This window comes from Chiloscyllium punctatum, chromosome 5 (genome assembly GCF_047496795.1).
Source record: "Chiloscyllium punctatum isolate Juve2018m chromosome 5, sChiPun1.3, whole genome shotgun sequence".
Taxonomy (NCBI): Eukaryota; Metazoa; Chordata; class Chondrichthyes; order Orectolobiformes; family Hemiscylliidae; genus Chiloscyllium; species Chiloscyllium punctatum.
In genome coordinates, this window is record NC_092743.1 from 54,807,293 (window position 1) to 54,833,051 (window position 25,759).

At 39.3% G+C, this 25,759-nt stretch overlaps 2 protein-coding genes across 4 annotated transcripts in view; both read left to right on the forward strand.

The window, feature by feature from the left end:
• Window positions 1–25,759, forward strand: part of snx16 (sorting nexin 16) — a 386,689-nt gene that overhangs the window by 129,852 nt on the left and 231,078 nt on the right. The gene's annotated exons all lie outside the window — the stretch shown is intronic.
• impa1 (inositol monophosphatase 1) lies at window positions 1,090–25,652 on the forward strand. Of its 3 annotated transcripts, none has more exons than XM_072570333.1 (9): window positions 1,090–1,233; window positions 6,845–6,942; window positions 9,733–9,866; window positions 10,344–10,448; window positions 10,697–10,742; window positions 11,657–11,765; window positions 14,063–14,171; window positions 19,688–19,839; window positions 20,874–25,651. In XM_072570333.1, exons 2-9 carry the CDS (start codon window positions 6,862–6,864, stop codon window positions 20,990–20,992), a joined length of 855 nt encoding a protein of 284 aa, XP_072426434.1. In that variant the 5' UTR covers window positions 1,090–1,233; window positions 6,845–6,861; the 3' UTR covers window positions 20,993–25,651. The 3 variants fall into 3 exon arrangements, with proteins under 3 accessions (XP_072426434.1, XP_072426433.1, XP_072426435.1); XM_072570332.1 differs by having other exon boundaries at window positions 1,123–1,315; window positions 20,874–25,650; XM_072570334.1 differs by lacking the exon at window positions 1,090–1,233 and adding an exon at window positions 1,316–1,416 and having other exon boundaries at window positions 20,874–25,652.

Consider the following 25,759-nt stretch of genomic DNA (forward strand, 5'->3'; position numbering starts at 1 on the left):
CTTAGCATTCTCCACACAGCACACACTGCCACCCAGCATGCCATCATTTGTAAGTTTGAAGATGTTGTGTTCAATTACTTCATCCAAATCATTAAGATTTATTGTGAACAGCTGGGGTCCCAGCAGTGAACCCTACAGCATCCTACTTGTCACTGCCTACCACTCTGCAAAAGACCCGTTTATTCCAACTCTCTACTTCCTGTCTGCCAACCAGTTCTCTGACCATGTCAATACATTATCTCCCAAACCATGAGCTTGAATTCATATGACATTATGGGATAATTCACTAAATATTGTTTTGTCCAGAGCTACACCTCTGAAGAACACAACTGTGATGTTAAGGAAGGAGTTACTCTGCTAAATGTAATTGACTTAGAGAGCAAAATGATAAAGTAAAAACTGAAAATACTGCAAGTACTGAGCAGATTAAATTAACGTCAATAGAGAGAAACATAGCGTTAAGCTTTCAGGTTGATGACCTTCATGATGAAGTTTGCTGATGACACAAAGGTAAAGTGTTTGGTAAACGAGGTGAGTTACAGAAGACTTAGGTTAATGCAAATATAGGCAAATATCAACTCCCAGTGATCTGTGTGAGGGCATATTGGGAGGAGAATGGAGCTATATAGATATGCTGAATCGTGTGGGTGAACGAAGAGATTGAAGTGATTCAAAATAATTCTGTGCAAGTAAAGCCACTCAGAAGGCAATGTATGTTATTAATGTATACATTGTACAACCTAGCGCATCCAATTATAGAAATAACATTAAAGGCATGGATAGGAGGCATAAACTGCAAATTGTGAATTTAGATTAGATTACTTACTGGAGTGAATTTGAGGCAAATGTTGCCGAAGTGGGGAATTCTCCAGAGGTAGGTTAAAGCACTGGGGTTTCTTTGAATAGAAAACGTAAGGCTGTGCATAAGGGAGCTGAGTGCAGTGAGATAAAATATGGTAATGTCTACAAAAAAAAGGAAATGAACAATTGCAAGTGTGTTATAAATTTCGATTGAACTTGAATTTTCCTCAAATTAGGAATAGATTTAAATCTGGAACAATCTGCGTTTCTCTGTCTTCGGAGATTTAGAGACGGTCCCTCTTTATTGCACATGAATGATGGCTGATTCCGGAAGAGGTGGGTGAGCAGAAGCAGGGGAGATAAAGCAGACTAGAGCCGGCTGTGAGTGAGTAGGAACCCGGAGAAGAGAAGCAGACGGGAGGTGGACTCTCGGTGAGATGTCTCCCTGGATTAAATGATTCTCTCCACGAGCTACAACCTGATACCGGATCTTTAGTGTCCTGTTTTGTTAGAGGTGATTTGCGGCTGCCTCATTCTCTGAGCTGTAAAGGATTTCTTGTTGAAGGCCATTCTGAGCTTCCCCACTGCTGCTCCTCCTCTGCTTTATTCTCAAAGGTCTGTTTGTCCTCGATGGGGATGAAGGGGGCAAAATTGATCGAAGATCCCCAGGGCCTTCCAGACCGCTTCTGTCATTGTCCCATGCGCATCGCATCCATTTAACTGGGATGTTTCCCGAGAGGTGAATGACCTTGGGCTCCTGTCAGAGCTCTGTAAAAGGCCAGGTTAAAACCAAACTGAGATGTCACTACAACCATTTGGTAAATTTGTATTCAAAGAATTGAGTTACATTTATGTAACAATTTTCGTAACCTCATGGGAAAAGAAAAGTTATGCTTAACATGTATACATTTTAAATTGTTTTATGGAACGTGAGTAATGCTGACAACGTCGGTAGAGTTGCCCTTTAGAAAGTAATGGTAAGGTACGTTAATTTGTTGCAGTCCCCCTGGTGTAGACACGACACAGGGCGTTGGTTGGACTCTCGGGTGTTGCATTCATCCATACAAGTGAGAGTATTGCATTATGCTCCTGATGTGTGCCTTGTAGTTGAAACACAAGTTTTAAGGACAGGGTGAGCTATTCCTGAACTCCCTTTTTGTAGCTATACTTTTATCTGACTGTTCCAGTTCAGTTTCTGATCAATTTTAACCCATAGGATGTTGGCAATGCAAGATTCTGCAAAGAGACTACCATTGAATATTATGGGGAGATGGTTAAATTCTCTCTTGTTAGATGGTCATTGGCAATTATGAGGTATGAGTATTAGCTACCACATTTCAGCTTGAGGCTGAATGTTATCCAGCATAAGGACACCCAGTTCTGAGGAGTCACAAATGATGCTTAAAATATGCTGGAGGAAAGGTTATTTGATGACAAAATTGTTGATGGTTTGGCCTATGACACAGATACAAGAACTGCTTTGTGGCTGAGGTGATGGCTGTCCAAAATCCACAGCCACCTTCCTCTGTTGCCTTAAGTTCTTACTGCTGTCTGTACATCTCTGGGTTGTGACCCCTTAAGGCTGCTTACAGCATGGTATGGCATCAGTAAGTGTGGAGTTTCATTGATTCTCAATTACATAAATTTTGCTAAGGCCTATTTGCTGTATGAAAAACGCCACGATGTCAAGGATTGCCACATTTGCCTCAACTCTAGAATTCAGCTGTTTTGACCATATTTCGACCAGGGATGTAATGAGGTCAGGAGCCAGGTTGGTTTGGTAGAACCCAAACCTTGAGCATTAGCGAGCATGCTATTGCTAAGTAATTATTACTTTTATAAAACTGTTGATCATCAGTTTGTTGATCAACAGTAGACTTATGCGGCAGTGAAAAGCCAGATTCAGTTTTTTTTACCAGGGTGTATTAGTCAATTTTCCACATTGCTAGGTAGATGCTCATGTCGTGGCAGCAGTAGAACAGATTGGTTAGGAGTGCAGCTAGTGCTGAAACATAAATTATATTATTACTCCGTGTGTGTTGCCAGGGTCCACGCTTTTACAGTATTCAGTATTTGTAAACATTTCTTGGCATCAAATGGAGTGAATCAAATTGGCTGACACTGGCACAAGAATATGAAAAATTGGAGCAGGAGTAGACCCAGTTGGACTATATGCCTACTCTGCCACTTGTAATGGTCATGGTTATTCTTGAGTTTCAACTCCAGTTTGCCACCCATTTCCAATATCCCTTGATTCTCTGAGAGATTAAAAGTTTGTCTATCATAGTCTTTAATATAGATAATTATGGAGCATTCATAACCCTCTGGGATAGAGAATTCCCAAGTTTCTCAACCCTTGGAGTGAAGTAATGTTTCCTTATCTCTGTCAGATCCCTTATCTTAAGTCTGCATCCATGTTCTGAATACCTCGTCTGTTGTAAACAACTTCTTAGTGTCTACCTGATCAAGCACTTCTATTTAAACAAAATCCCAAATCATTCACCTAAATGCCAGAGAATCTAGGTCCATGTTAGCCAGTTTTTCATCATAGGAACACCCTTTAATTACAGGGACCAATGCAATGAACCTTTGTTCTATTCTTTCAGTGTAAGTATATCCTTCCTTAGTGAGTTTTGAGAAGATTTGTAGTTCAGGTTGAGGTTCTGGATATAGGTTAGCTCGCTGAGCTGGAAGGTTCGTTTTCAGACATTTTGTCACCATACTAGGTAGCATCTTCAATGAGCCTCTGAATGAAGCACTGGTGGTGTAGCCCACTTTCTATTTATATGTTTGAGTTTCCTCGGGTTGGTAATGTCATTTCCTGTGTTAACATCATTTCCAGTGGTGATGTCATTTTCAGTTCTTTTTCTCAGGGTTGGTAAATGGGATCCAAGTCAATCTGTTTGTTAATAAAAGTTCCAGTTGCTTCTTGGAATTCTCGTGTGTGTCTCTATTTGGCTTGTCCTAGGATGGGTGTGTTATCCCAGTCAAAGTGGTGTCCTTCCTCATCCGTATGTAAGGATACTAGTGAGAGTGGTCTTGTTATGATTGTCCACCATGTTTCAGGATGCAGATGTAGTCGGACTTCAGAGTTTTCATCTAGCTTATTGCACGTGTGATTGTGAAGCCATATCGCATGCTGCTTCTGCTGTTTGACTTGCATGTAGTCCTCTGAAGCTTTATCAGGCTGACAGTTCATTGCTTGAAATGCTTAATATTACTTGTGGCATGCTATATGGTATTTATCCTTGAACAAGAGCTCCACTTCCCCCCCCCCCCCCCCCAAAAATATGTTGGTCTTCATTGCTCCATTTTTTTGTATTAGTTTCACGGGATTCAGAAAATAAAATTATCAGATGAAGAAAGTGCATTAAATATCCTGATGCTCATGATTTGTTCTCCAATTACAGAAAGACTCGTTACTGAATTTTTCTTTCTGGAGAGAAACTTGTGGGTTTTTTTTAATGGGACAGTTAATTATGTTTGATTTAGTTATTTATGAAATATAAAAGCTGTGTATTACTTATTTCTAAAGAAAGAAAAAAGTGAATTGCTAAAGTAGGTTCTATAATATGAATATTTTGCAGGAGTGCATGCAAGTTCATGACATACTTAAGAAATAGGAACAGGAGTTGGCCGTTCGGCCCATCGAGCATACTCTGCCATAAGATGATGGCTGATCTTTTCATGGATTCAGTCCACTTACCCGTCTGCTCACTATAACCCTTAATTCCTTTACTGTTCAAAAATCAGTCTTTGCCTTAAAACATTCAACGAGGTAGTCTCAGCTGCTTCACTGAGCAGGTAATTCCACAGATTCACAACCCTTTGGGTGAACAAGTTCCTCCTCAACTCAGTCCTAAATCTGCTCCTCTTTGTTTTGAGGCTATGCCTCCTAGTTTTAATTCCACCCACCAGTGGAAATAACCTCCCTGCTTTTATCTTGTCTGTTCCCTTCATAACTTTATATAAGATTCTATAAGATTTTCCCCCCCCTCATTCTTCTGACTTTCAATGAGTATAGTACCAGCCTATTCAATGTCTCCTCATAAGCTACCTCACTCAATTCCAGAATCAACCGAGTGAACGTCCCCTGCAGCTCCTGCAGTGCCAGTACATCCTGTAACCCAACCTAATATATACACAACATACTTGTGACTATAAACATTAGTGAAATATTTCAGTGCAAAATCTAGTGCAAAATTCCCTGAAATAAGTTTACACAGCACCTATAAAGCCATTACTCCATTTACAAATGTTGCTGCATCTGAATTTGAGTGATGCACTTATCTACTAGAAATGGATAGTAAAACCAACAAAATAATGCTTATGCTGCTCCCATTTCTTTTGATGGGTGTCTCTGGTTTATGTACAATTTCACCAACTTAGACAAACAAATAGTTATCGAAATTGCAAACTGCATCAAATATTTAGCTATGTCCTGTTTATACAAGAAATGTAACCAGCTTAGAACTTATCTGCATCATGCCTTTGCAAATGTCACTGTGTACTTTGCAAGTATTAATATTCATCAGAAATCCTTTCTGCTATACAGTAGCAGTCTTTGTGGAAAGAAATGGTATGTATGGGATGGGTCAACTGAACAATTTCCCTGAAACACAACAGCTTATACAAGTGTTACACAAAGTATATGGAATAATATGAGAAGAGATTATAATAATTTTCAACAAGCCAACAAATGTTAAAATGTTTTGTTTTTCTCCATCAACATTCTGTTGGAATACTGAACATTGTATCAGAAAAGGATTTCTATTTCTTACAGATAGGAACCACGCATGAGCCTTTAAGCTGCAGGTAATAAATTGCAGACCCAGATTATGGTCGTCATTGGAAAGATACTTGAACCTATCTGTACATTACTTGTACAACAAGGACATGCCTACTGTACCTACAACTGAAGGTTTAATGCACAGTTTGCAAGCGTGACAACTATTCTTTTCTCTAAGTTGTTGAGGTTAAATCAGAGTCGACTTGCCAGCATGCTCATATTCTGTGACAGAATGAGAAATACAATTGGCACCATTTTGTCCTGTAGACTCAATTTTTGTAATTGTTCAAAATTTGTCATTCTTTTCATTGTCCTGATGAGTACAACATGAAAAGCTTTGGCAATGTCTTTCTTTTCAGCAATGAAAATATTGGTCATGAGAGGTGATGAGTTTTTACAACTTTTTTTTTTCCTCAAAATGCAGTGGAAGTGGAGTCCTTAAACATTTTGAAGACAGAAGTAGATTATTGATAATCTTGCACCTTTTGCTTATTGGGGACAGGCAGTAACATAGGATAATTGGATCAGATATGATCTTTATTACATGGAGGGTCAGGCTTGAGGGGCTGTTTGGCCAACTTCTCTTCCAAATTTTTATTTTCATGTAAAGTGATTGATAGCAGTTGATGGATCCTCCAGTTTTGTGATTTGCTGTAGTATTTAAATTGCTTTTGATTTCTGTTTACATCTATCAGTTGGAGTACGGTAGACTGTCATCAAATAGTGCAGAATCCAGTGCAGGTCAGACTAAATTATGTGCAACTTCAAAATACAGAAATGAAAACTTGGTCAGTGGATCTTGTTTCTGTTATATCTTGCAGTGCAGGAAATATTATTACTCAATACAAAAGCAAATGTGGATTTTATTAATGTAGCTTGCAACACAAAGTACAGTGGTTAACTTCATAAATAGTAAAATTACACAGTTTAATATTGTGCAATATGGGTGAAAAAGTATAGAGGCAGAATCCACTAAGACCTTAATTGTACTCTGAGTTCATTACCGAAAACCTTATAAGATCGATACTATTGTGTGCAGTGGTTAATTTTAATTTTGATTCTGCTGAAATTTTATTTAATTTGTTTTTGCATTTTCCAACAGGTTAGTTAAAATCTCTCACTTCTAAGCTCAGAATGAGTCTGAGCCTGTGACCATGACTGGTCTTACAGTGATGATAAATAACATGACTTGCTTGAGCTGTATGATTGTATAGAGCAGATTAATTATTTCACATTATGAAATTGTTTACACAGGGATACGTGGTTAAAAGATGGCAAGCAAGTGTGCAGCATCAGATCCATGGCAAGATTGTATGGAAGTTGCAGTTGCTATTGCCCGAAAAGCTGGGGCTGTAAGTAAATTATGGAATTTAAATTCTGAACATTTTCTAAGATCAGTAACACTTGTCCACAAATCCTAAATTATCCAGAGAAATAAAATACTAGTTTTAAACATTCAACTGGATAAATAGTGTAATAAAATAGCTTTTAAGCTTATGCTTTTGTTTTGTCCATAATTTTAGTACAGGATGAAAACATCATCTTCGTAAATTGTCTCAAACCTCCAATTTAGGCCTTTAGTCAAAGTAAACATTCCTTGACTGTCTTGTTCTATGAGCACAGATTTGTGCTTCCAAGGAACTGTTCTATCAGAGAGAAGTTAGATTTTATTTCTTCCCTTGCTGGAAAAGGTAGGTTTAATTTTGATCTTTCTACATAATAGTCTGGGAGTTTACAGTCTCCTGTGGGGCCAGAGGGCAAACTGATGATGAAGGGGAATGCTGTCACCTTCAGTCTAGCTGCGAGGCAACTGAGTCCTTTTTAGTAGTCTTTTCACATTCAAGGCAAGTGGTGGAGAGACTGGGAGTCTTCTTGGCAGGAAAATATTTTAAAGCATTTATGTCACTTTTTTTCCAGCTAGTCGTTTTTTGTCGTTTTTTACCTTGAGTTTTGGACATAGCTATATATAATTTAGAGTTTGGGACCAAGTGAATGGTGTCAGTGTTTGCAGATGACACTAAGATGAGTGGCAGAGGAACACAAATATTTTAAGTGAGTGGACAAAAGTCTGACAGATGGAATACATTATTAATAAATGTGAAGTCATGAACTATGATAGGAGTAACAGTAAAATGGATTATTAGTTGAATGGTAAAACATTGCAGCATGCTGCTGTGCAGAGGGACCTGTGAGTCCTGGGTGTCCTTGAGTGTGAATCACAGATGGTTGGTCATAGAGTCACAGAGAAGTACAACACGGAAACAGACCCTTTGGTCCAACTTGTTCATCTCGACCAGATATCCCAACCCAAACTAGTTCCACCTGCCAGCAATTGGACCATATCCCTCTAAACCCTTCCTGTTCATGTACCCATCCAGATGACTTTTAAATATTGCAATTGTACCAGCCTCTAACAGTTCCTCTGGCAGCTCATTCCATACACGTACCACCCTCTGCATGAAAAAGTTGCCCCTTAGGTCTCTTTTATATCTTTCCCCTCTCACCCTAAACCTATGCCCTCTTGTTCTATTTTGAACTACAGGGAGAGGCTGAATGCGCTGGGGCTATTTTCCCTGGAGTGTTGGAGGCTGAACAGTAACCTTATAGAGGTTTATAAAATTTAAGAAGCGTATAGATAGGATGAATAGACAATGTCTTTTTCCCAGTGTGAAGAGTCCAAAAATGGGGTGGGTCGGGTTGGGGAGGGGGGGTTGAATTAGGTTTAAGGTAAGTGGGGAAACATTTAAAAGTAACCTAAGGTGCAACTTTTTCATTCAGGGGATGGTGCGTGTATGGAGTGAGCTGCCGGAGAAAGTAGTGGAGACTGGTACAATTACAGCATTTAAAAGGCGTCTGGATGGGTAAATGAATAGGAAGGGTTTAGAGGGAAATGGGCAAAATGCTGACAAATGGGACTGGATTAGTTTAAAATATCTGCTTGGCCTGGACAAGTTGGGCCGAAGTGGGATTTTAAAGGATCAACCATAACACTGACGATATGGTGTTACTGCTTTACACTACTCAATAGATTCTCTGCATCTTCTGCCATTAGCTGCCCCCTAGAAATCCAGTCTAATTTTCTTTTAGCACCCATAACATGCAATATTTGAGCAAAAACAATTTTAATATATGTAAAGGAGGTTGACAACTGCCCAACTCTAAGGGCGAGCAGCCTCTTTCAATCATTGAACTGCCAAAACTTTACATGGTGTGATTCATATATTTTGGAAACTATGTGAAAATTGGCTATGTATTTTAATAGGTCTGCTGCTAATGCATAAATGTGCAGGAGTACCCACGCACATAATGTTGAAGAACTGTGCAAAGAAGGCACCACCATTTTAATTATTTGGTTAGTGCACTGTGTCAATTATGATGTTTTTGATGCAGCAGTGCACACACATTTTGTTTAGCTTTTGTTTTGTTGCGATTTCTTACCAACAACAAGGAAGCATGAACATACGCTTTTGGAATTTATAACAAAGTGGTAGTTTGTAATTTGAGCATGTGTTGTACACTCAAATGACTTTGCTAAATTGCACGAAGTTTAGTTGAGCACTTTTCTTATTTAATTAATCCAAATGTTTAACTTGCCAAGCTTTTAGAAAGTGCCAAGTTGACACAAAAGTATTAATATGAGGGAAAAAAACTTACAGGTTAGAAGAAAAAGAGAAAATACTTTATTCTCAAGAGTTAATGGTAGTTGTTATTTTTTTCCTTTTGGGATGGGAAATTTCAAGACTTGGGAACACAATTTTAAGGTGAGGAGAGATTTGAAAAAAAACATATGGGGCAAATGTTTTACACAGGGTGGATAGTGTGTGGAATGAACTTCTAAAGGAAGTGGTGGATGCAGATACAATTACAACGTTTAAAGGACATTTGGATAAGTACATCAATAGGAAAGATTTGGAAAGCTATGGACATGGATGCAGGCAGGTCGGACTTGTTCAGTTTGAGATTATGGTTAGCATGGACTGGTTGGACTGAAGGGTCTGTTTCCGTGCTGTATGTCTCTATTGCTGTAAGTTGAAATGCAAATTCTGTTCCTGTAGGAAACTGCAAGGTTGAATAACAAGGGTGAAAATGAGAGAGTTTCATAGGATTCAATTCATTGCTTTTCATTAAATCACTTTTTTTAGGTTATTTGTGATGCTATGAGAAAAGAACAGACTGTTCAGATTAAAAGCTCTCCTGCAGACTTGGTGACTGAAACCGATCAAAATGTTGAAAAAATGATTATAGGCACGCTAAAGGAAAAGTTTCCTTCTCACAGGTAAAAAATATTGTAATAATCTGAGTACGAGGTGAAATACTAATCATAACTGCACTCAATTAATATAATACAAAAATATGCTCACTTCTACATTTCTGAATGAAATTTTGTGCATACGCAGTAGTTTGAGATGAGATGCCTTAATACCAGTGTTAATGGATATTTTGTATTTTCTGAGCCCTGAAGAAACTTTTTTGCAGTTTCGTGGAGATGTTGTGAAAAGATTATAGCAATCTTTTTTTACCCATTTTTTTCTTAATAACAATTGCTGACATAAACTCACACAGTTTTCACTAAAAAACAATAATATGTCCTAGTTTGATTATGAAGCATTGCATACTCTTGAGAACTTGCTTTCAAGATTTTAACATGATAATTTGAAGAAAGTATTTGTTGGTGATATGTGAAAATGCTGCACAATTGAAATAAACTATGGCATGTTTAAAAGTTTATTATCTTGCTGTAACTTTATTTCAGTTTTATTGGTGAAGAGTCTGTTGCAGATGGAGCAGCAAGTGTGTTAACAGATAATCCAACATGGATAATTGATCCCATTGATGGAACCACTAATTTTGTCCACAGGTATGACATTTGGCTGGTAAAGTCTTTGTGCTTTAGGGCAAATGTGCAGTTTAGAACTATGTAGATCTGGTAATTGAAATTGATTTTCTACAATGTGCTTGAAGAATGTTGTCTAAATATGGTTCTTTATTTCTAAGTATCACCAATGAACCTTTAAAACACTTTACTTGGAAGCTTCAAGATGATTGGGAAACTAGCAAGAGTAGATATTGATCATTGAACTGAAGTAATTCTGGTTTTTTTTTCAGGTTTCCCTTTGTAGCGGTATCTATTGGCTTTTCTGTGAACAAACAGGTAACACATTTTTCTTGTATTCATTTTAATTTTTTCTGTTCTGAATATATTCTGTAGCAGTAAATCATTCAATATTGGGAAGCAATTGGGACAATACTAAATAGTGAGAAAGTTTTAATGTATGTGATGTGGCACATGTTTCACACATCTTGAGATTAACTGTATCTTGTCTACGTTGGCATCATATCCAACAGCAACTTGAATTTAAAATTTTCTTTTTTCTGTATTCAAAATCTCCTTGGCTATGAATCATAATATCTTTAGAACTTCCATGTGCCTATCCAAGAGTCGCTTAAGTGTCTCTATCTTTAAGATTGTGATTTTTTTTTTAGAATTCTCTATCCAAAAGTTTTATGGATGTCCCATTACTGAGTATATTTAATAAAAAGTTTTGATGTCACAAGGAATTGAAAGATTTGGGGCCATCAGTGGGGAAGTGAAATAGTGATAATATCAGCATTGGGCCATATTGAATGTTGGAGGATGCTTGAGAAGTTGAATGGTCTACATGCTCTCTTTTCATAAACCTGTTTATGTCCTCTCCTGTTCTGCATCCCTCCATGAACTCTGCATTCCTCTAACTCAAGCCTGTTGTGCACTCCCATTCATCCTGCCCTGCCATTGATAGTGTGTCTACAATCATCCAAACTCTAAGGTCTGGAGTTCCCTCAGTGAACTGTTATATCATTTTATGTTGCTCCTTGGTAAAACACTTGGCTACTGGCTGTAATGCAACTTTGTTTTGATTGGTATCAGATCTTAGCTAATTAATTTAATGCAAAGCAGCTTTGTGTTTGTTATTGGTTAAAATAACTTTATAAATCTAAGTTATTATTGAATTGTGTCTCCACATGGTAATTTTAACAAATTAAGCTAATGTACTGAGTATCTCGTTTCCGGTTGATTGCATGTAGAGTGAAATTGGCATTGTATATAGCTGTATGGAAGACAAGATGTACACAGCTCGAAGAGGGCAAGGTGCATTCTGCAATGGGCAACAATTGAAAGTGTCTGGACAAGAAGGTGAGTTAGTTAGTTAGTATCTTTGGATTGCTTCTGGTTGTGGGGCTGGTCAATTACCATGGCATCTCTGGTAAGTAATTATGAAGAGTTAAGTTTGAGATTCCCTCATGTTGAAGCTTCAAAAATGAAATTGGGTCATCAAAGATACAGGTACCCAAATGTGGTATTGAGATAGGTCGAAGAAAAGAGGAAAATAGGGTGGAGTTATGAACAGTGATGCTCACAACTATGTCAAAATGGCAGATTATAATTTCAACCTTCATGATTGCTAATTTAATTAGATTCCCTATAGCATGGAAACAGGCCTTTTCGGCCCAACAAGACCACACCAACCCTCCGAAGAGCAACCCACCCATACCCATTCACCCCTGACTAATGCACCTAACACTGTGGGCAATTTAGCATGGCCAACTCATCTAACCTGCACGTCTTTGGATTGTGGGAGGAAACCAGAGCACCCAGAGGAAACCCACGCAGACAGTGGGAGAATGTGCAAACGCCACACAGCCAGTCACCCAAGGTGGGAATTGAACCTGGATCCCTGGCGCTGTGAGGCAGCAGTGCTAACCATTGAGCCACCATGCTGCCCACAAATTACAATAATAATACAATAATAATCTTTTAATTTAAATAAAATGCTTATTAAAATTGTCATGTTGGTTTTGAAGTGGCATCCTGAATTTGCTTGTTTTTTACTTGGCAACATTAAATTTAACAGAAACATACCTAGTCTGTCTTTGTCATCAGATAAGATGTTTCTCCCATTTTTTGGGAATTCAAAAGAATGTTTTAATTTAAAAATTGTTGGCCATCGCCTAGACAACATAGAGAGGTAGTTACAAATTCTCTATGAGCGGTTGTAAATTATCACAGGCAGAAATTTGGTGGAATATGGTTTTTTCTTTTCTCCATAGTACAGGATCTAGAGTATTTTGCAGAGTGGGAATTTGATGTACTGTAGTTGTATGTCAGTCGATAATCTGTCTTGGATTTACATGCACCTTTTTTTTAATTTCAGGTTTCTTTTGTGGTCAGGTATTGATTTACATTCATCTGTGCAGATGCAAATATTCTCTCCAGTGACTCTATTACTAAATAATGATACTGTTAAGACTTGACCTTGTACTAGAGTTCAGTTTCAATTTCTAATCATTTAGGTTAGCATACCTTGCATCCCAAATGGAAACTTATTTCAGATGGACTGCTGCTCCTTTATGTAGCACATGTCCAGTAGAATTTCTCAGCCAATGAATCACTTTCTTGAAATATATTTCATTTGGAAATTCTACATCTGACAAGCCAACTGTGTTAACACTATCATCTCAGGGACTGCAGAGGTAGAAAGCAAACAGAAATATTGCTTTGATTAAGCCAAAGAGGGTTGAGCAATAGATTTGGCTGTATCTGGGGGATATAATTTAAACTGGTCCCTATTATGTCGGCTAACACTGCCTCCAAATTGCATACAATAAAGTCCCACAAATGAGGCATATTAATATGAGATTTTATTTATTTATAGTTCTCACATCATTTTATAGTATTAATTTTCTTTTCACCCTTTAATGATCTTCATCCAAAAACTGACAAACTAATCACCCCGTTTTTATTTAGAGTATTAGATTTAGTTGCTTGTTGAGGTCCGCATTTTATTGAATTTACTTGTGGGATGTGGATATGAGATCTATTGCCCATCCCTAGTTGCCCTTGAGCAGATGGTGGTGAGCTGCCATCTTGAACCTCTGCAGCCCATATGCTATAGGTAGAGTCACAATGTTAGTAGGGAAGAAATTCCAAAAGTTTGACCTAACAACAATGAAGGAAGAATATTTCCAAGTCAGAATAATGGCTTGGAGGAGAACTTGCAGGTGGTGGTGTTCCTATGTATCTTCTGTCTTTGTCCTTCTAGACTGAAGTGATAACTGGTTTGGAAGGTGCTGTCGAAGAATCGTTTTAGTGATTTTCTGTAATGTATCTTGCTGATGGTGCACACTTGTGCTACTGACGTCGATGGTGGAGGGAGTAGATGTTTGTGGATGTGGTCCACAAGTCGGCTGCTTTGTCCTAGAGGGTGTCAACCACTGAAAAAAAAATCAAAGATGCACAGATCATAATAATCCACAAAAGGAATTAGGAGGTGTGAATTTGCCTTGAGCTCTTTTCTTATAAGTCAGGTTAATGCTGATGCAACATCTACAAGTTGCTGAGTAGCTGCCTGTATACATGCCCAGGAATAGATATTTATCATGCCACACTTTTAGTTGAATAACTGATTTTTTTTTTGCCTTTTAAATTTGTAGACATCAGCAAAGCTCTTATAGTAACTGAGCTTGGGTCAAATCGCACACCTGAAGTCTTGAAGACAGTTCTTTCAAACATGGAAAAACTAATCTCAATTCCAAGCCATGGGTAGGTGTCGTAACTTCTTATGTCATTTGTGAAAGTTAACTTCTATGTTTGTGGACCGTGGTTTATTCAGCTAATGCTTTACCTAGAACAGGTGAAACATTTACAGCTTTCTTTGCTAGAAACTCCTAGAATGAACTAAGGTTACACTTCTGAGACCAGTTTTAGTCCAATCTAGACTTGTGGGGTGAATGTCCATTACTTGTGGAACGTTGAGGTCCTTTTTGGAAATGTGTTTTTGTTGTCTCAACTTCAACATTGAAGTGTCCATTAAAAGTAAGAGGGTGGAGACTATTGGTACAGGAGGAAAAATCAGACAGGTGTCTCCAAACTTGAATTTTAAAAACCTTCAGCGTGTAATTCTGATGTTCAAAAGCCAGTCATTTTGACTTTGGGAAAAATGAAGTTGGGAAGAGGGTGAAGTCATTGTTATGATTAGATTAGATTACTTACAGTGTGGAGACAGGCCATTCGGCCCAACAAGTCCACACCAACCTGCCGAAGCGCACCCACCCAGACCCATTCCCCTACGTTTACCCCTGCACCTAACACTACAGGCAATTTACTGGATTAGTGGTGCTGGAAGAGCACAGCAGTTCAGGCAGCATCCAACGAGCAGCGAAATCAACGTTTTGGGCAAAAGCCCTTCATCAGGAATAAAGGCAGTGAGCCTGTAGCGTGGAGAGATAAGCTAGAGGAGGGTGGGGGTGGGGAGTGAGTAGCATAGAGTACAATGGGTGAGTGGGGGAGGGGATGGAGGTGATAGGTCAAGGAGGAGAGGGTGGAGTGGATAGGTGGAAAAGGAGATAGGCAGGTCGGACAAGTCCGGACAAGTCAAGGAGACAGTGCTGAGCTGCAAGTTTGAAACTAGGATGAGGTGGGGGAAGGGGAAATGAGGAAGCTGTTCCCTCCGTGACTACCTGGTCAGGTCCACACACCCCTACGACCCACCCTCCCATCCTGGCACTTTCCCCTGCCACCGCAGGAACTGTAAAACCTGTGCCCACACCTCCTCCCTCATCTCTATCCAAGGCCCTAAAGGAGCCTTCCACATCCATCAAAGTTTTACCTGCACATCCACTAATATCATTTATTGTATCTGTTGCTCCCGATGTGGTCTCCTCTACATTGGGGAGACTGGGCGCCTCCTAGCAGAGCGCTTTAGGGAACATCTCCGAGACACCCGCACCAATCAACCAAACCGCCCCGTGGCCCAACATTTCAACTCCCCCTCCCACTCTGCCGAGGACATGGAGGTCCTGGGCCTCCTTCACCGCTGCTCCCTCACCACCAGACGCCTGGAGGAAGAACGCCTCATCTTCCGCCTCGGAACACTTCAACCCCAGGGCATCAATGTGGACTTCAACAGCTTCCTCATTTCCCCTTCCCCCACCTCATCCTAGTTTCAAACTTCCAGCTCAGCACTGTCTCCTTGACTTGTCCGGACTTGTCCGACCTGCCTATCTTCTTTTCCACCTATCCACTCCACCCTCTCCTCCTTGACCTATCACCTCCATCCCCTCCCCCACTCACCCATTGTACTCTATGCTACTTTCTCCCCACCCCCACCCTCCTCTAGCTTATCTCTCCACGCTTCAGGCTCACTGCCTTTATTCCTGATGAAGGGCTTTTGCCCGAAACGTAGATTTCGCTGCTCGTTGGATGCTGCCTGAACTGCTGTGCTCTTCCAGCACCACTAATCCAGTATTTGCTTTCCAGCATCTGCAGTCATTGTTTTTACTACAGGCAATTTAGCATAGCCAATTCACCATTATGAATCAAGTCGGTGAGAGAACGCAGTTTTGAGCTGGTAGATAAGTAGAAGAGGATCTACCATGGAAAACAAATGTATTTCTGATATCAGCATTGATAATACATGTGGGGAGGAAGGTGTTTTTAGAATTTGAGAGACCCATATGGAGAACCATAGAAACCCTACAGTGTGGAAGCAGTCTATTCAGCCCGCAAAGATCCTCTTATGAACATTCACCTCCCCTACACGATCCCTGCAGTTTCCTTGACTAAACCATTCGAGCCTGCGTATCCCTGCATGTTATAGGCAATTTAGCATGGCCAATCCACCTAACCTGCACATCTTTGGACTGTTGGAAAAAACTGGAGGAAACCAACAGGGAATAACACGCAGACAGTCACCTGAGGTTAGAATTGAATCTGGGTCCCTGGTGCTGTGAGGCAGCAGTGCTAACCACTGGGCCACAGTGCTGCCCCAGTGACTAGGTGCAGCCAGGAGAAAAGGAAAGAGTTTTGATAGTCGAGGTAAACTTAATGATGTGAGCTGACTTTTTTGTAAGTACTGTCCAGAAAAGTGCCAGATGTGTTTGAGTGAATCTCTATGCAGAGGAGCAGTGTTTAAAGCCTGGACACACTCTGCCTTTTCGAGGCAGATTTAACGATATAGTTCATGTGAGAGTTTAAGTTGAGTTCAGTTGTTATTGAGGCCAAAAATGTCCAGGGTTTTTTCAATAATCATTCATTAGGATTTGGGTTTTATTATCTGGGCCAGCATTTATTGTCACTCTTGAATGCTTAATGCTGCAGTCCATTTGCTGTAAATAGTCAGGGAGGGCGGGAGGTCCAGGAATTTGATCCAGTGACATTAAAGGAATGGCAATATATTTCCAAGTGAGGATGTTGAGTGGCTTGGAGGGGAACATGTAAGTGGGGTGTTGCCGTGTATCTGCTGTTCTGTCCTTCCAAATGGATGTGGTGGTTTTGGAAGGTGATGTCTCAGGAGCCTTGGTGAATTTTTACAGTGCAGCTTCTGGATGGTACACACGACTGCTGCTGGGCATCAGTGGTGATGATTGAATGTTTGCACTTGTGGTACCAGTCAAGTGCTGCTTTGTCCTAGATGGTGTCAAGCGTCTTGGGTATTGCTGGAGTTACACTCATTCCAGCAGGAGCAGAGTACTCCATCGCACTCCTGACTTGTATCCTGTAGACAGATGGCTTTGAGAATTAAAGAGCTGAGTTACTCACTGTGGGATTAGTAGCCTCTGACCCGCTTTTGTAGTCATTTTAGTTCTATGGATAGTTCAGTTTCAGGTCAATGGTAATGCCCAGAATGTTATTAAGTGGAGATTCAGTGTTGATAACGTCATTGAATGTAAAGGGGCAGTGGTTAGGTTCTGCCCTTTTGGAGATGGTCAGTGCCTGGCACTTGTTGCCACAACTGTTACTTGCCACTTGTCAACTCAAATCTAGACGTTGTCCAGGTCTTGATGCATTTGGCCACAGTCTGCTTCAGTATCTAAGGAGTCATGAATGGTGCATTGTACTATCATCAGTGAAATGCAATTTTCACCTTACAAGAGCTGAAGATGTTTGGAACAGGACATGACGCTTAGAGTTCTTGCAGAGATGTGCTGGAGTTGAGACGACTGACCTTCAACAATGTGTCAGTTATTGCTCCAACTTGTGGAGAGGTTTGACCTGATTCCCATCAATTCCAGTTTTGTTCGGGCAGCACGCTTGGTCAAATGTGGCCTGAATGTCAAAGGCAGTTATTCTCCCCTTGTTTCTGGAATTCAGCACTTCTGTCCATGTTTGGAACAAGGCTGTAATGAGGTCAAGAGTCGAGTGGCCCTGCAGAGCCAAACTGGAGCACGAGTCTATTCTGGATTCTTGTCAGGCTTCATTTTACAGCATCCATTTCCACCCACATTTCTTGGTATCACATGGAGTGAATTTGCATTGGCTGAAGAATTTCAAAATAAATGACCAAGCATGGATTTGCCAAAGGAAGGAAGTGGCAAGTTTTGTTTGAGCTTGTAAGACATCAATAAATCGTACTTGAAGAATGGATTGAAGATGTTTTGTTGCTGCTTCTAGTATGGATGACATTAGAATAGTATGTATGGAGTGGGTTGTGAGAGGAAGTGGTGGAAGCTGGTACAATTACAACATTTTAAAAGGCATCTGGATGAGTATGTGATTAAGAAAGATTTAGAGGGATATGGGCCAAATGCTGGCTAATTGGGACTAGATCAGTTTAGTGTATCTGGTCGATATGGGAGGGTTGGACTGAAGGACCTGTTTCCCTGCTGTGTAACTCTGATTCCATCTGTCCACAGGGTGTAAGTAGGTCAAAACAGAAGTTTGATTCTAAGTTGAGCCCCACTGTCTTTACGTCAAATACTTTTCACACTAGTTTTCCCCACCAAACAAGATAACACATTTCATTGATAAGGGTGAAATTCGATCACTTTCACAGCTTTACAAGTCATCAAAAGAAACTTATTTGGATTTAACAGGACATGACCTCATCCTTAACCCTATCATATAATTTGTCACTGTCACTATCCAAAGGAGAAAGTGAGGACTGCAGATGCTGGAGATCAGAGCTGAAAAACGTGTTGCTGGATTCTCCTGCTCCTTTGCTGCCTGACCTGCTGCACTTTTCCAGCAACACATTTTTCAGCACTGTCACTATCCAGGCTATTTATTAAGCAGTGGAGCTGCAATTCTTTATTTTTGTGAATTAATACTAACTACGTTTTATAACCTCTCTCATATGGGTGTGTTTAACATGTAATGAGAATTACCTGAAGAGTATTGATTGTTGTGGAATCATGCTTTGTTTTGGTTCTTCCTAAACTGTAAACTTTGGGTTAGTTGTTACTTGATGTCTCTTATCCTTTCAAGGGTATTCTTTATCAAACTGTCTCTGTACAAAGATCTGCAGCTGTGTGTTTGTAATAGGACTCTGTTGTGTATTAATTGTCAGGTTTTTTTTAGCTATCTTAATCTTGTTACTTTGAATTTAACCTATTCACAAAGCTACGATTGTCCTGACTTATGATCTCACTTTAGTACTAAACAGCTATTGCTTCAGCTAAAAGAAACCTTCTACGCTATCTTTATGCCAACTAAACATCCACGGGTGGCCATTTTGTGTCCACCTTCAGCCATGGGCTGCCCTAACACATCCTAAGCAGTTGGCTTTCCAATATTCATGAATTATCTGCAAACTTTGCTATTGTATGCTCATTTTGCTCATTCAAGTTATTAACATATTGTAAATATTTGTGGCCCCAGCACTGATACCTGTGGCCCTTCACTAGTTACAGGTTGTCATCCTGAAAGTGCCCCATTATGACTTTGCTCCTCTCTCTTTTTGTAATCTCTTCCAGTCCCATAACTCTAAGGTACCTGCACCAATATAACTCTGGCTTCTTGAGCATCCTGGATTTAAATCATTACACAATTGGTGCCCGTGCTAGGCCCCATGCTCTGGAATTTCCTCTCTGCCCACTTTTCTGTCCTGTGTTATGACACACTCCTTAAAATCACAACCTTTGACCAAGCTTTAACCATCTAATCTAATATTCTCATATGCTTAATGTTGTAAAGCTCTTGTAAAGTGCAATCGAATGCCTTATACTGTTAGATGTGCTGTAAAACTATTTCAAACCTTGCTGGTAATGAATGCCATTTATTCAGAGAGCTCTCATACTAGATTACTTCATCCTTTTATACACTTTCTGAATGTGTTTTAGAGTTCGAGCTCTGGGAACTGCAGCTGTAAACATGTGCATGGTGGCAACTGGTGGTGCAGACGCCTACTATGAGATGGGTATCCACTGCTGGGACATGGCAGCAGCCACACTAATCGTTTCTGAGGCTGGTGGTGTTGTGCTGGATATATCAGGTAGTTTTGGGACAGTGGTTCACAATTATGCACATAATTTCAATTTGTAAGTTTGGATTTTGCCATGATATGAATGGATTCAAATTATTTTTTGAAAAAGGAAAAAATACTTTCAGATTTAGTGTATTTGAACCAAAGTGTCTTGCAAGATAATACTCAGAGTAGGTAAGAGTCAACCACGTTTTTATGGCTCTGGAGTCATACATAGGCCAGAACAGGTAAGGGTAGTAGATTTCCTTACCTAAAAGTAAATTAGTGAACCCATTACTCTTAATAGATTTCAATTCCAGATTAATTTATCAAATTTGAATTCCTCCCGTGTTGACATGAGATTTGAACTCATATCCCCGCCCATTAGTCTGGATCTCTGGGTTGCTAGTCCAGTACTATATTTATGGAGAAAGTGAGGACTGCAGATGCTGGAGATCAGAGCTGAAAACGTGTTGCGGTACTATATTTATCCATACCTTTGCCAACTACAGCCTTGTCTATTCCAATGCTCTGCTGGAAGGCTTCTAATCCACTGTAAGCTTCACTTAATCAGAAACCTTGCTGCTCAGGTATCATAATGTTTTGCTCAACATTGCTCCCATCCTCCTTGAGTTATAACAGTTCCAGGGCTTCCAGTGCCTCAAATTTAAAATTCTCATCCATGTGCTGAGCTCCTCTCTGAGAAAGTCACTGGTCATTGCTAAAATCTGATGGTGACTCAACAGCTATTTTTCTGATTACCCCTCTATGATGTGCATAAGGATAGCTTTCTTTATAATAGTGCTATATAATTGCAAATTGTTTTCCTCATTTAATGCATTCAACATGGTGTAAAATAGCAAGTACGTTAACAATTTGTGGAACATGATCCATTATATATTGGAATATATGCATTGTCGATAAACTACATTATAGATAATTTTAATTCTATTCACAATTTTTTTGTCTTTTAAAGATTACTTTGAGTCACATTTAAAGATAAACTACATCTATGAAACACAATGTTATATCCCTCTTATTTCATGACATTTATTTTATTTTAGGAGGACCATTTGATCTGATGTCACGCAGAGTGATTGTTGCAAGTAGCAGAGCTATTGCAGAGAGAATAGCAAAAGAAGTACAGATAATCCCCTTTCAGAGAGATGATCAGAAGGAATAAGAATATATTACTCTATAGAATGTTTTTAATACTCTTACTTTAAATAGATTTTCACTTTCATTTGCAAACGTGACAGGAATATCTCTGAACTCGTCAAGTGAAATTGATAAACTGCTCAAGTCAATTTCAGTTGCTGATGTACCTGGTGCTGTAACACAATATTCATCAATGTTTTACAGTAAAAGATTTTCCGGTTTCTGTGGAAGCTGATCAGAAACTGATGGATTTAAATGCAACTAGAATTTGAATTATTGCTACCAGTAGTCTACATGGACATTTCCTTGCTTGCTATCTGTTGAAGTACATGAACACATTCCTTGGTTGTTTTGATAATGAATGTTAAAGAGAGCATAAATTGAATGCAACCAATATATTATTCTGGGGTAGAGTTACTGCATTGGACACAGTGCAGAATTGCCCTAATTGAAATAAAGTGCAGGTAATAATCCAGCTAATCGACATAAATTTTGCCTAAAATTGCATCTATTTTAAGAATTATTTTCTTTAGTTTTTACTCAAACTTATTTGTATATTGACAAGTACAAATTTTATCATGAAGCAACAAAATTGGACTGTTATGATTGTAATATTTTTAAAATAAATTGTTTTAGAAGGTATTGTTGTATTTGAATTCTAACCTTATGCAATTTGATTGTTTATCACAATAAACAAGCACTTTAATCAGTGTCCAGTCAACATATGAATAAGCTGAGTTTAGGATAATGGAAATGAGTTCCCAAGAGTGTAAAGGATAATTTGTTTGTGCAAGGGAAAGTTGCCTCCTTATATAACGTATGAACATTGATAGAGAGGTAAAGGAGCTTGGATTCATCTGACCTGTAACACACCCTGTGATACAGGCACTTGCAATACAGTGATTTTTTTGGGGTGTTATGTTAATTTTGGGTGAATTGGGTTGGGAAAACCTGACCTGTGCATACAAATGGAAACTCTACCCCTCTATATAACAAATGATTTGACATTTGCATCTATTCCATTTATTAAGTACATGGCAACGTCTAGGTATTTTGAAACTTGTGACAAATGCTTCAAGCTGAATTCTTTAATTTCATCCACACCTCTTTGCAAGTTAGAGTTTTGTTGTGACTGTCTGTGTGGAGTTTGCTTGTTTGCTCCATGTCTACGTGGATTTTGTCTGGGTTGCTCCAGTTTCCTCCCACAATCCAGAAATGTGCAGGTTAGGTGGATTTCTGTGGGAAGTGCAGGGTTGCGGATAGACTGAGTCTGGTTGAGGTGCTCTTTAAAGAGGCGGTGTGGACTTGCTGGGCTGAGTAGCCTATTTCCACACTCTAGGGATTCTATGGAAATAAAAATTAGCCCTGTTCATTTAAGTTTAGAATCTGACTTCTAAACTGAACTTTTGTCTTTCCTCAATTTAACTTGTACTGAGTACTCTGCCTGAACCAGCATGCTTGTTTTACCAGTGCAACCCAGTTTACTCTTGTACACCCAGCCTGTATAGAATTGAATGCAGTGGTTTGTATGCTTTTCAAATTGCATGCATATATTCAGCCTTCAACTAACCGCTCTTGATTCTGCAGAACTCGGAGGTCTAGGGAAATCTGAGTATTCTAGTATGTGAAGCAAAAATGTTATTATGCAGATACAGCATGTGATTAGGTAGCATTGTGTTCCCAGTTATTACAAGGGGAATGGATTATAACAATAAAGCTGTTTTGATACTGTTGTGCTGGGCAATCATCAGACTTCAGCTGGAATACAGAATACATATTTTGGATTTTTGTTTAAGAAAGGACATAAATGCATTAGAAAAAGTTCACTCGAATGATGACAACATCCTTGCAATCCCAGGTTATTTTAAGAAGAAAGGTCAGATAGACTCAACCTGTATAAGAGTTTGGAAGAATGGTAAGTAATCTTATTGTAACATAGATGATCCTGACGGAACTTGGGTTGGATGTCTGAATGAGTGTTTTCTCTACAGAATCATAGAATCCCTAGAGTGTGGAATTAGGCCCTTCAGGTCCATGCTAATCGTCTGAAGTGCATCCCACCAAAACTCCCATGTCTGTACTCTTCATTTCCCATTGCCAATCCACCTAGCCTGCACTTCTTTGGAATGTAGGAGGGAAACCAGAACATTCAGAGGTAACCCACGCTGACACTGGGAGAATGGCAAACTCCACACAGCCAGTCACCTGAAGCTGGAATCAAACCTGGGTCCCTGCTGCTATGAGGCAGCAGTGCTAACCACTGAACCACTGTGCAGATGCAAGGATGAGGGGACACAACTGAAAAATAAAGGGTCTCCCATTCAAACAGGAGGTGAGGAGACTTTCTCAGAGTTGTGAATCGTTTGGCACTCTCTTCCCCCAGAGAGTGGTAGGAATAGAGTCATTCAGTATTTTAAAAGCATAGATATATAACCTTTCTGTCTCCCTTGTTAGACAAGAATCGATCAGGAGTAAATGGATTCGAAGCCACAGTCAGATCAGCCATGATCTGATTTAATAGTAGAGGAGGCTCAAGACACCAAACCAGCTTACTCCTGCTTCTGATACATATGAACGTCCTCACGTCTGACAAGTATTAGTGAGCTATCATAAAGCTGTGTAATGGATAGCAGTTTAGAATGGTGTACCAAACCAAATTAGCAGACTCCCGTCCCATAGTACAGGGAAGGCTCTGGAAAAGTAGCTCGAATTTTAGATCCTGGTTTAAGAAAGCAATCACTATAAATTAAGTTAGAATTCAATATTGTCATTATGAGCCAGATATTTGAAGAATTCAGGGCTCTTTTCCTTTTGTAATATTCCTTTGCATGTATGTGGAACACCAGGAGCATCTATAATATTTTATGTCAGAATGAAATCATTTGTGGAGTGATATTCTGCTTGGGTGCTGCATAAATGCAAATTTTAGCAAAATGTTACAATTTATGGTTATGCATGTTACAGGGCTAGACCACTGATGTATGTTCATTAGCCTGCAACTTCTGGGGAGGAAAGATTCATGCTCGTAAAAATAATCCAACAATAAATATCAATAATGACAGAGTATCCTCTTTTTCATATTGGAGGTAGTATGATATACAAAACTATCTAACCTGGAACTAATGGGTCAATTTACCTCCTAACTGATGCTGTGGTATTGGCTGGATCTTTGTGTTAGTTTGGGGTCATTAAGCTTTTGAGACATGTTTCTTTCAAGATTCCCATTAAGAAAGAAAATCTGCTTGTGGTAGCCATAAGTAAAATTTGAGTGCTAGCAATAGCACAATTGCTGCAGTGCCCAACAGGGGTGGGAACCACATTAAAAGACACGTGTTTCAAAACTTCTGCATCAAATTTCATTGAAGGTGTCAAATTTAAGTACTTGGGAATTCATTTGGATAGAGAAGAGATGGCTGAAGCACAATATCATCTCTCTCCATTATCCCAGAAACAACTGCCAAACTTCACCTGACTGTTCTGGGAGGTGGGTGGAGAGACAGGGGAAAATAGCCCTGAAATGCAGAATCCACCTTTGAGCAGGAGTGGCAAATGAGAGAGAAAAATAGAGATCAGACATGAGAGGAATGCCTAGAATAAAAATCTTGAGGTAAAACAAAGCAGCATTACATTTTTTTTCTACAATTTCTTTACGAGTTACAAAGCAACAAGTGAGGAAGAAGGCTGATAATCAGGAATCATGCATTCAGGCAAAGTCTTTTTGCCATGGGAGGGAGCATTTTGGATGTCCAGTGCCATGAGTATGGGCTGGGATAGCTGGAGATGGGAGGTCATGTGATGAAACCTCCAGGAATGTGTCCAAGCAGTTACAAACAATAGGATGGAATAGTGATGTGGCCCCTTTTTCATGTTCCTATCCTGCCAATATATTCAGATAAAATTCAGCATTAATTATCATTTGGAGAAATGAATATTCCTAGTGCACCTTCCATGAGAAAAATCATTAAGATAAACAATAACAGGACAGACAATACTAATCCTAGAGATGTTAATTTTACAGAAAACTATCCAGGGTCTTTAATATAAAAATATACTGATATCAAACCCTAGGGCACTGCAAAAGGAATACTCCATGTTCTCCTGAGTTATGCTAACCACTACCTCAGATGTGTAGAAATATAACAACTGGCATCTATTAAACAGCTTTAATGTGTTTAAAGCATGTTGCATTTCACAGGAGTATTACCATTGAATTAGAAGGATCTAGAAGGACAGTTGACAAAAGCTGGTCAAAAAGATGGTTTGTTTTTTGTTTAGAAGGTCTTAAAGTAGTCCAAGGTTTTAGGAAGGGAATTCCAAAGCTTGGGCCTGAAGGTGAAACAAATATTGAATGAAGTAAATTGCAATGCACAAAAATCAGGAATTGTTGGAATGCAGAGTCCTTGATGTGTTGTAGGACTGGAGGGAGGTTTTAGGGACTTAAGGCTTTCAAAACATTTGACCACAAAGATGAGAAGTTTTTGTATAAGATGTTACTGAATTAGGAGCCAAAGTGGGTTCTCCACATTCTGCACAGAACTACATCCAATTGGGCTGTTAACTGAAACTCATGTTAAGGATGAGAATGTAAATGTGGATAATAGTGTAACAATAATGTACAGCTTTCATAAAATATTAAATTGTAATACTGTTGCACTGTATCTGTTAAAGGTTTGCCTGAATGTGTAAATTTGTAAACTTAAACATGGAGTGGGATGTGGGATTGCTGGTTACACTGTAGATTACAGTAGTGACATCAACACTGCACTGTCAGCTCCTCTGTAATGTTTATATT

Bases quoted from the DNA above. Each gene is read 5' to 3' on its own strand.
- impa1 (XM_072570333.1), top strand. From the start codon at position 6,862: ATGGCAAGCAAGTGTGCAGCATCAGATCCATGGCAAGATTGTATGGAA. The intron at 11,766-14,062 runs GTGAGTTAGTTA...TTAAATTTGTAG, and splicing joins GAAAGTGTCTGGACAAGAAG to ACATCAGCAAAGCTCTTATA. The intron at 19,840-20,873 runs GTAGTTTTGGGA...ATTTTATTTTAG, and splicing joins TGTTGTGCTGGATATATCAG to GAGGACCATTTGATCTGATG.